This window comes from Diplotaxodon limnothrissa, linkage group LG7 (genome assembly GCF_057381915.1).
Source record: "Diplotaxodon limnothrissa isolate DT_005_m linkage group LG7, D_limnothrissa_male_GT1.1, whole genome shotgun sequence".
NCBI lineage: Eukaryota > Metazoa > Chordata > Actinopteri > Cichliformes > Cichlidae > Diplotaxodon > Diplotaxodon limnothrissa.
The window spans coordinates 6281807-6293152 of record NC_140602.1 but is presented as its reverse complement, the minus strand read 5'-3'; the positions used below and the strand labels follow the sequence as shown (position 1 = coordinate 6293152).

Here is an 11346-nt window from a genome sequence, read left to right as displayed (position 1 = left end):
CAGTCAAGTCTAGTAATATTGTTTATATCAACATAAAAGTATCAGGTCATATCAAGTGACTCAATTTGGATTCTATGAAGTCAAATATTTTGGATGTGACAATTGGACATCTTTTTTTTTTTTTTTTTTAATAGGGTTATTCTTTTTACAGTGTACTGTTTGTGCTGTGAGCTTCGTGAGCACTGGATGCTGTTGAACTGGTGAACAACAACAGTATCTTCAGTTCTTAAAAAACAGAGAAAAAGAAACGATGGTGGTAAACTATGACAAATCAATATACGGCTGAGTGATGAGTTGAAAAAGGGGAAAGACCCCATTTAATTGAGCAGTTAAGAGCAGTCATACTGACAGGAGACAGTCAACAGTCAATCTGGCTGTGAGCTCCCTCTGCAGGACTGGAGTATGTGGTGCTGGTGATGTTTCTGTAAAGCTGCCCTGGCTGTGTGAGGGCGAGTTATTGCTGGTCTCTTGAGGATTTTGGATATCTCACACTTCTGGCCTGGCTGCTCACCAGAGTCCATCTTCACACTAAAAGATAGAGATCTTTTTTAATGTCCACATTCCACTGACCAAGTTGAGATCACAATATGGTGATGTCACTGATTTACAAAACTCAGCTAAACATTTTACAACAAAATGTGTTGTTTCAAATCTGACTATTTGAATATAAAGATACTTTTTAATAATGACATACCGTGAATGCTTCAGCCTTTCACTTGGGGCAGCTGTTGGAGGTGGGTGCGGTATGGGTGCAGGCAGAGTCATTGGAGGCACACTCATTTGCAGGTCTGTATCTCCTGAAGTCCTACATATTTCAAAGGCGCTGCTGAATTCAGGTAAATATTGTGGTCTGGCCTGGCTAAGGTGAAGCCTCCGTGCACGGATCCCTTGCGGTTTCAAATCAACAGCAGTTGCACTGCCTTTGAGAGGAGGAGAAGGGGACACTGCGGTTTTGGGGACCAGCGACAGTCGAGCCATATCTGAGGGTAAGTTTTTTCTGGGAAGCAGATCTAAAAATAAACAAACAATAAGAATAATTGAAATAATTCAGTTATTTTTCTCCTTACATTACAAAAAGATCAGACATTACAATTACTGCTTTTATTCTGTACAGCCTTATTTATAATTTATGAAGTTATAAATAACTTCACAAAGTTCTCACCTGGGGAAAGAGACTGGAAAGAGAAATCTAGTGAGGCTGCATCTTGGTTGTCACACTTTTTCTCCTCTTCATGTTCTTCATTACTGCTGTCACTCCTCATAGCACCACAGCCATCTTCTTCCTCATCACAACGGGCTTCTTCATCATCAGAGTGCTGAATGGACAAGATTTGTGGCAGTCTGTCTTTCGCTATGGCCTCAAGACGTCTGAAACAAAGAATGATGATATTTAGTTTTATGTGCATACAAGTCTTCAGACATAGCCACATCGACAGCTTCTGCGATTTTAACTGGCTGTGAAGAGGCTTTGTATTTGTGAAATCCTCCACAGCCCTCTGATGGTATTCAATGGACAACTGTTTTAATATGCAATTAATCTATTGCATGGTCAGCAATGGCAAGATATAGATTAAAATGTAGCTTTTATTATTTTTCACATGTATGTGTTTTTAAAAAAGTAATTCAGCATGTAATACCTGCTATGCTGTTCCTTCCAAGCTCTGAGCTCTGCAAAGACATCAGCACGTTCTGTCAGATCAGGCTCCTCGAGGTCATATGTGTGTTCTGGTACGTGAATGGGAGTGTCTCGGGGGGTGAAAGTAGACCTGGTGGGTGCTGTCTATCAGACAGTAGAGAGGCACAACAAGCATGAGTGGTAATAGATGATGGTAGGAAACTTAAAGTAATAGAGGCCTAAGAGCATATTAATTATGGATAGCAAAAACAGTGAGGAACAACAAACACAGCAAGGGCAGATTGAATGAGACAGAAAGGTATAAATAAGATGCAGAGTGACAGTGGTGGGGTGTATTTATGCCAGTTATAACAGATCAGAGGGTGGTGACAGTGATAGCCCCGTCTGTCAACTTCTTCTGACACAACCCTTCTCACATCTCCATCACCCCTCACTATGCTTGTCCTCTCAGGTTGTTTGTCTGCCTGATAATAATTAGCTGATTCTTTTTATACTGACATGACATTAAAGAGACGAGCTGCTGGTGCCAGGCATTCATAATGGCCTGTCAAAGCTCATAAAGCTTGCTGTTCCTCTTAGTGGACAATGAAGACTCTGTTTTATGGGGAACAGCGAGACAGAAATAACTCATGTATATGGATCACAGCGTGTGGTGTATGGATACATCTCATAATTTATTAAGTGAGATCAAATAATTTTCTCCACTGCATTGCAGGACTTTGTTGCTACTTACCCTTAACTTTTGCCGCTTTGCTCGAATAGCCTGGACTGGGTTCCCACAGAAGATGATGTTACCCGCTCCTTCAAAAATTGACAGAGTAAAACAGGCATCAGTGATTGAAACTGTCATTATTTCATGGCACAATTAAGTCCTCTTGGTGGCACTGTTGAGCAAAGATTGTTTTTACTGCTCCAACAGTTCACCTGCACAGAGTAATGCTAATCAAAATAAAATGGAAATGGCACTAAGACTAATGAGATCAACCACAGGAGTGCCTAACTGTGAGTCAGATTGCTGGTTTCAGCTTCCACTACTGCCAGATCTGAGTCTGCAGAACCAGGTCTGGATCCAGAAGGGGAGAGAACTCCAGGCCTGATCGCTGACATGAGTCTTGAGCCTGAGTGTGGTCTGGTGCCTGACGATGACATGGCCCAGACACCGGAGAAGCTGGGAGAAGGGCATGTGGCTGAACTGGGTCGGCTGTAAGGACGTACACTGTCGGTTGTCTCCTCTACAAAGACAAAAGTGAGGTGTTTGTTAAATCGTCATCTGAATATCTGGACCATGTTGATGGATTTAAAACAGTACACACACACACCATCACCAGCAGGATAAGAGGAGTTAGAATCTCTAATGGAGTTTCTGAGAATGTCCCAGTCTTCTCCCATGGTGGTACAGCAGCTAAGCCTGTCCTCCTCCACCTTTACATCATCAAGGTAACGCAGCTGAGGGACCAGCTCCCTCACCGCTGCCCGGTAACTGTAGTCTGCCATCTGGGCAGGAGGAACGAAACAAGAGAAAATGACAGAGCTAAGGTGTAAGGCAAGGCAAGGCAAGGCAAGTTTATTTGTATAGCACAATTCAACAACAAGGTGATTCAAAGTGCTTTACAGAGACATTAGAAACAAGAACAAATAAAAAGCATGATTTAAAATTGAATAAAACAAGCAAATAAACTAACTAACTAATTAACAAACAAACAAACAACAGTATATAAAATCAAAACAGATAAAATCAGAACAGTAGATAAAATCAGTAGTTAAATGTAAGTTTTGAAATTTAAGCTTAAAGTGTGGATTTGGTGCTTTATTCAAATGCAGCTGAGAACAGGTGAGTCTTCAACCTGGATTTAAATAAACTGAGTGTTTCAGCTGATCTGAGGCTTTCTGGGAGTTTGTTCCAGATATAAGGAGCATAAAAGCTGAATGCAGCTTCTCCGTGTCTGGTTCTGACTCTGGGAACTGATAAAAGACCGGATCCAGATGACCTGAGGGATCTGGATGGTTCATACTGGGTCAGGAGGTCATTGATGTATTTTGGTCCTAAACCATTCAGAGCTTTATAGGCCGACAAGATTCAAGATCACATTTTTTTGCAACAGTGACATTTTTAATAATACGTGGTATTTTTAAATAGGGGGTGCCAGACAGCATAAGCTGATCCCAGCTCATAACAGCTAGCGTCTGTAAAGTCTTGCAAATAAATAAATAATTTATTTGCTATAAATTCTAGACTTTTATCATTTGGAAGAGAGCAGAGAGCGAGAGAGAGGCCAGTGAATCGCTGGCCTCGCTTTGGTTTCACCAAACCACACAGATGCAGAAAATGAAAAGGAGAGTGTGAGAGGCCTGTAAACAAAAGCAAGAAAATGAGAGAAAAGAGGAGGAGAATGAGTTTTAAATAAGAGGAAGTGAGAGAAAGACAGAGCGCATGAAGAGTGATCACTTGGCAAGGGAGTAAACCCAAGAACCCCCTCAGTTGTTACAAAGCACGGGCCTAATGCATATTCAGCTCAGCATCTCTCCTCATTGCCCTAGTTTCTTAATTAATGCTCTGCTGGTGGGTGTAAATAAACACATTCACAGTGGCCCAAAAAACTCAGCTCACTGCAGCTTCAGCCGTGTACCCAGCTACAATCAGTTTCACTGACTTGGCCCATGATAAGCTGTTTAAGGCTTTGTCACAGAAACCAAAAAATGCACCTTAACATAAAAATAAAGCATTGATGTTTACATATATACTATTTCAACAGTATGTTATGTCTAATTATTTTTGAGTATTTTGATGTCTCCTGCTCTAGCAGAGTGTTTCTGTTGAGTTAAGGACCCACATACAGAGAGTTGCGATCGCACACATGCTCTCATGTCTCAGCACAAACTGATTACATGTTAGAGATTATCTGTCTTCAGGGCTGACAGCCAGCACAGGCGAGACTGTTGAACGATTAGAACCACAAGTTGCATTTGCAAGTTGGCATTTACAACATCAAATGAATACAACACTTCCTTTTCAGGAACTCTGCCCAGCTCCTTGCTCAAGCTCTATTCAGCTGCAACCATTCTTGGTTTCGTTTTATCTTTTGCCAGACTGCCACTCTGAGCATTGCACCACTCTGTGGCGGTTGCTTCAAGATGTACTGGGTATGTTAATCGCAATAGGAGCATCCGCTTAAAGTCTGAACAACAAAGGACAAACACATCGCATAATACTCATACCTGAGTTGATGTAGGGTTTGGGCGTAAACAGACAGGGTTTCCCTCCAGGGTAAGTCTCTCCAGTTTGCTACATAAACTGAGATACTGAACCTGGACTAAATCATCCACGTCATTCCCTTCCAGATCTAACAGCTGCAGGTTCTCCAGCATGCCAACCTGACTCAGGTCTGACACGTTGTTATAGGACAAGTACAGCTCCTGAGAAGAAGGACAGGAAATAAGTGTTAAGTGGTAGAAAATGTGTGATTAATGAACTGAACCAGCAGAAGGAAAATGCACTAAAGAAAAAAAACATGTTGGACCCAAGTCACACTGTGGTATCGTCCCATGCCACAGACAGTTGGACGTTTTAAACAGCGAAAGTTCAATTACTTGAATCATATGTTACTACCTAGGCACGTTCAGTATTTGCCGCAAAAACGAGGAAATGATTTGGGAAAAAATGGGTCACTCAGGTACTATGACAAATGGAAATTAATGTTTGAGGTATGAAGGCCTATTTGAAATGTATCCAAAAATCCTTGACACAATTTATGTTTTGTTCCGTACACACATTTTTTAACATTTGCAAAAAGAGAAAAGAAAGAAGCTACCAAGCTCCTGAATAGTTCCTACAAAGCCACCTGTAACCTATAAAGTCTACCGTAACAGCACAGAAAGTAGTAATCCCATCTAGATCTCGTAGGCAGCACCGAGACATCCATAGCACCTGCAGTTGGGAGATGGTGGTTCCCAAGTCTCTAGGGAGACAAAATAACACAAACTTGATTTAGAGGCAGGAAAGAGAGTTACATAATCATGGCTAAAAAAAGGATACTTTCTTGGCTACTGAAGCTTGCAGCTCCTTTCTCTTCGTGAAAATTATGTCCTGTTCACTGTCTCCCGCTTTCCTCCCTGCCTGAACCTTTCCACAATAGTTTCAGTGTACCTTACACTACAACACCAACTCCACTACAATTCCCACAACCCAAAGCAGGAAATGCTATCAGAGCCAGTGCATGTCCGGCTGACTCTGCTCTGCTCTGGTGCTCTCGGGGTGGAGCAGACAGTTCACTATCTATCTCTGTGTACAGTTCTGTGCAAAAGTCTCAGAGTACTCTTCATTTTATTATATTCTGCTAGGAAAAATTAAAAGTAGGTGTAGGGATTTATTGAAATGAACATAAATACAGTCTGTTATACCTGGGGAGGCCAATCCATGACTGACAGTGTTGCAGTTATTGCATTGGCAATGTGTTGGGTTTGCTGGCGTGTTGAAACATGAAGCTGTTGTCAATCCAGCAATTTTCAGATGGCATTGCAAGGTACTTTTCTGTGATCGTAACACTTTCAGTGTTGGGGAGATTTCCAACACCACTGGCTGAAACGCAGCTCCAAACCATGACAGAGCCCTCCACAGTGTTCTACAGATGGCTATAGACACTAACTCTTGTACATCTCTCCTGTCCTCCTCCATAAATATTGATTATTAGATAATTAGATAAACGAAACAATTTTTCTCATTTTCATGTAACACTTGTGTCATTGTCCAATTTCCTTATTTTAATTAAAGACACACTGCCCACCATGTTTAGATATGCCATGTTTTCAGCTAACAGCTCTTTGGGAATCACATTGGTGGTTCAAATATATTACTTTATTGCTTGTGTTATCTTTTGGTATCTTTTATTATCTGCTCATAGATACAACTACAGAACTGGGAACGGATTATGTTTTTTCTGACAGACTGCTACTAACAGAGTGCCTACAGATACAAAAATTCTTCCTTCGCTAAACTTTCTGTTATGTGCACAACATTCACGTTCATTCCTTCAGTTGGGTGCATTTTTTATGCTCGAATAATACATATTTCATATTTCTATGTTAACTTGTTTAACAAACAAAAAAAAATTCCTCTGAAAATGGTTAGGTGTAAGCGATGGACTGAAAATGAGTGAAAAACTGCCGATGTCTAAATTAAACCTTTTCAAGACTTCATAATCTATTGTTTATAATTTATTTAAATAGACCACATTCAAGAAAATCTGTCTCATGAGAAGCAAAATATAAAGTAATGAGAGATGGGTCAAGACTTTTGCACAGTAATGGTAAAAAATATTCTCTCCATCTCACTTACTGTGACAACTATTTGTAGCTTTGCTTCAATATACTTTTGATGAAACAGCTGTAGCTATGATCACTGGACAAGCTAGGAAAAACTTTAGATATTCCCTGTCTCTTTCTGAGGATCAAATGCATGATTTTGAAATCTGATAGTACCTGAACCCCTCTGTATCCTATTGTGAGAAAGGTGGTTTAACCTGTTCTCTGTGTATCTCTAAACCTGTACACAGGTCTCACCTCTATGGTGTCTGGTTTACAAGTTGCAACAAGCATCTTCCACACATAAATATTGGAAGTCCCTATTTCAAAACCTTGTCACTATAGCCATACTATACTTCTTTGGGTAAGCTCATAACTTTTGACTTCCTGTAATGACAGAGTAAACCACGACAGCATTCACTAAACTATGGGGGTTTTTTCTGTTCTGGGTTAACTTATATTTATTTCTCTTCAAGGAAATATGTGGGTTTTCCTATTTTGGAAACATGTATAAAATAAGATAAAAATGACCAGAAGCATGCATCAGTATCATCTTGGAAATCTAAAAATTATTATACTTTGTAAATTTGTTTCTCAGGAATACAAACTTTGAAGTAAAGAAAAAGATACTATTTTTGTCTTACTTACCTTACTGACAGGATCCTGCTGTTGTTCATTTTTAGCTGCACTAATCCAGGCAAGTAGACACCTGCAAGAAAATTAGTTAAACAAAACTATTTTTCTCATTTTCATGTAACACTGGTGTCATTTTAACATGGTTTCGTTCTTATCACCTGATTTATTTGCTAATCAGATGTTCAGCATCATTTAAGTAAAAGAAAGCGTCCCTGAAGTGGCAGGTAAAACATGACTCATACATGTACAGACAGTGTTTGTCATGCCTTACACAATCTAGGATTTTTTCTGAGGACAAAGCTCAGTCATAGTAAATATATCCCCCTACCATTATCTAATGATGGCTGGCACACCTGTGAGGTAATCAGGTGTGGAAATTTATGACTGTCTGTGTTGTGATTATTACAAGTATCTGTTATGAATCATTACTGTAAATTGTGTTAACAGTTTCTCATTGCTCGTTAGTTTAACTGAACTTAAATGAGATAAAAGTTACTGTATTTTTGTAGCCTTGGCTACACAAAGAAAACAATAACACCACTGATGCTGACTAACAGTTAGTTCTAATAAGTACACATACAAACAGACACCTATTGTTTTACTGTTTTACATATTCAGCTGCAGTACTGTGCAAAAGTCTTGAGCCATTCCTCATTTGTTTGTATTTTGTCTTCAAGGAACCAGACTTTGTTGTATTTAATTATTCTTGAACAACAGGTCTCTAAGCTTTCTGAAGTTTTTCATGGGACACTGGCTGCTTTTTTTACTTATTTTCAGTACAGTCTTTGTACTTGATCATTTTCTTAGTTAAACTACTTAACACTGACCTATGAATCATTCAACAACTAAAAAAAGGTACCTAACTCAAGAGGTGAACTAGTTTTGTGTCTGCACACAACTTACACAACAGACAATTTAGAAAAGAACCAATTTTAATTTCTATATTTAGGGACTTTTTTACAAGCTGCCTGTCACAGTAACAATTCATTTGTTTAGTCGAGTCTACAAAAGATAACACAGTTTGACAGCCGCAAAATAACTACAGCAGAGGAACAGTATCAACAAGTCATGTATTTAAGAAATTAGAAAAAAAAAGTCCAGCAAAATTACACAAAAAAATGGACTAAAAAATTAGTGGCAACAGATCTTGTGGAGTGATAAATACAAATTGGACATTTTTGGTTCAAGTCATCATCAATATATATGGAGAAGGTCAAGAGAGAGGTAGAACAGTGAATGTCTACAGACATCTGTAAAACACAGTGTCATGGTTTGGAGCTGCATTTAAGCCAGTGAAAGACCAATATGGGCCAATTTTGATCACAATCTAAAAAGTGTTGTATTTGCAACAACTTCATGTTTAAGCATGCTAATGATCCCAAACACGCTGCCACTGCTGTAAAAGCATACCTGGATAGAAAAACATGCCATGGCCTCTCCAGAACACGGACTTCAACATTACCTAAGCAGTGTGGGATCGTGTTGACTAAGAACAGAACAAAACGCAGCCAAACTCCCAAGAAGAGCTTTGAAATGTCCTTCTAGAACCCTGAAGACTACTTAAAGAAATGACAAGAAAGCTTGCGTAAGAGAGTTGAGACTGTGTTGAAGAATAAAAGTGGTCATGCTAAATACTGACTTTGGTAGACCAAATCTTGTTAGATTATTACAAATGCTGATTATGGTGTATATTTGTGTATATTTGCACATACTTCAATGAATCACTGCACCTATTTCCCATATTTCTTGCAAAATATAACCGAATGAAGGGTGCCTCAAGACTTGCACAGTGCACAGTACTGTATTTAATCAGTGACATGTTATATGTCTTACCAAAGTTACCAAGTGTGTTTTCTTGAGTGTCTACACAGATCTCCAGTGAGGTCACATTAGAGAGGTCTTGTGTGCCACACAGCAATTTCTGTAGGAGGAGAATAAGAAGCTGACCTGGGCAGAAGGGCACTGTCTCTTTACTTTATGTAGTCTGTATCATTCTGTAGCTACGATTAACAAACATGACTTTGATTTGATGTAAAATCTTTGAAGAATTTTTTTTGCCCAATTTCAGTTTCAAACATAATCTTTTTAAGCAAAAATCAAAGAGGATTTTAATTAGTATAAGAGACAACACTAACGAAATTATTTCAGTAAAATAGGCATTATAATACAGGCAAGATGTATATGGTAGATGTTATCCAGATGCTAACATTTACTATTGTCAATTTAGAATTATGCTAAACTAACTAAATGCTTTCACTAGTATATTATATATATAGTATATTATATACGTATAAACAACATGATAAGAGGTTTATAACGGTGATAAATACTAACTGTATTTAAAGGTACCTACCAACTTCTCCGGGGAGAGATAAAATTCCACTGGTGTTTCAGAGTCCTCACAGGGTTTACTTGCAGGAGTTGGGTTGATGGAGCCTGAACCACTCAGCTCAGTCACCAGGACCCGTGCTGTACCAGACCTGACCCCGTGGGGCACAGACCCATGACAGTAACTCATGCCTCACGCTGTATAAAATAAACAATCATAAAGTTATATTGAAAACACCAAAACGGCTTGTGAAACAAAAGGGAAGCAGTGAGCAGTACCTTCTCTACAGCCAGATATTCTAAGTAGCGCTAAATAAAGCAGCATGTACCCTAGCTACATGCTGGTGTATACGGAAATATAATATTATATCTATAATAAGAATATATATCACCTTTTGCAGAATTTTCCCGTCTGTGTCACTAGATAGTCTATACATTTACATTCAAACCTACAACTGAGGGCTCGCAAGCAAAAGTTTCCTTGGCAACCACAGACGACTTCCTGGATACGGCACAAACTGACCCCAAAGCCGCTGCATGAATTCCATTCAGCGGCTCTGGGGTCAGTTTGTGCAGTTAGACCCAGTTAGACCCGTGGCTCCCTGGGATATGTAGTACACTCCGGTATTTCTTATGGTTGGCACTCATCTAATCTATTATCCAGTAGTTACTGGATAATATTCAGTCGATATTGATGAGATCAATCCAGGACTGATAACGTTTTCTTGTGCCTTTCTTTTTTATTTAAATATTTTTTTTGTGTGCACTAGCAGTCTGTTTGGGATCATCAGAATGCTGAAAAATGAAGCTGTTCCCAATCAGACGATTTAGTGGATCAAAATCTAACAGAACCTTTCTACATTCATAATAATAATAATAATAATAATAATAATAATAATAATAATAATAATAATAATAATAATAATAATAAGTCGTTTCATCTCAACATAAGATCTGTTTCCATTGATTTTCAGCCCAGTTCTTGTGTAATTTGGCATACTCCAACCTTCCCCCCCCCCTGTTTCCCTTCATGACAGCCACTGAGAACATTTCTGATGAAGATTCAGCAAACAGTAGATTGATCAACTGAAGGACAAGATACATCTCTTAGGTCCTGGTCTTTCTTTCTGTTGATTAGCTGTAAATCGTTTTATGCCTGTCACATTTTTTATTGTCCTCCACTGCCCCAGATTGCCCAGATTTTTTTAGGGGCACACTGCACAGTATTAACGATTTTCCAAGTTTTCAGCAAACAGTTCTTTGGGAAACATCAAACACTGCGTTAAACATGTGTTATCTTTGACATTTGTCATACATACAACTAAAGAAAATGATGCTAGTAACAAAGAGACTAAAAATACCAATTTAAATTATGTTTAGACACAACGCTGATTCATGCCTCGAGTGAGGTACATTTCTTATACTTGAATGATTCATACAGTCAGTGT

At 38.9% G+C, this 11346-nt stretch overlaps 1 protein-coding gene across 1 annotated transcript; it reads right to left on the bottom strand.

The window, feature by feature from the left end:
* Positions 1-365: 365 nt before the first annotated feature.
* On the bottom strand, positions 366-10088 carry lrrc56 (leucine rich repeat containing 56). Its single transcript, XM_085357268.1, has 12 exons — positions 9924-10088; positions 9404-9491; positions 7583-7643; positions 5496-5592; positions 4853-5050; positions 2956-3130; positions 2638-2868; positions 2370-2437; positions 1638-1780; positions 1163-1368; positions 695-1010; positions 366-528 (listed from the first exon to the last, which is right to left on the bottom strand). Exons 1-12 carry the CDS (start codon positions 10086-10088, stop codon positions 366-368), a joined length of 1911 nt encoding a protein of 636 aa, XP_085213394.1.
* Positions 10089-11346: the final 1258 nt, after the last annotated feature.

Coding starts and splice junctions, on each gene's coding strand:
- lrrc56 (XM_085357268.1), bottom strand. CDS start 10,088: ATGAGTTACTGTCATGGGTCTGTGCCCCACGGGGTCAGGTCTGGTACA. Junction 5,051..5,495: donor CTACTTTCTGTGCTGTTACG/GTAGACTTTATA, acceptor CCTTCTTCTCAG/GAGCTGTACTTGTCCTATAA. Junction 529..694: donor GAAAGGCTGAAGCATTCACG/GTATGTCATTAT, acceptor TCTATCTTTTAG/TGTGAAGATGGACTCTGGTG.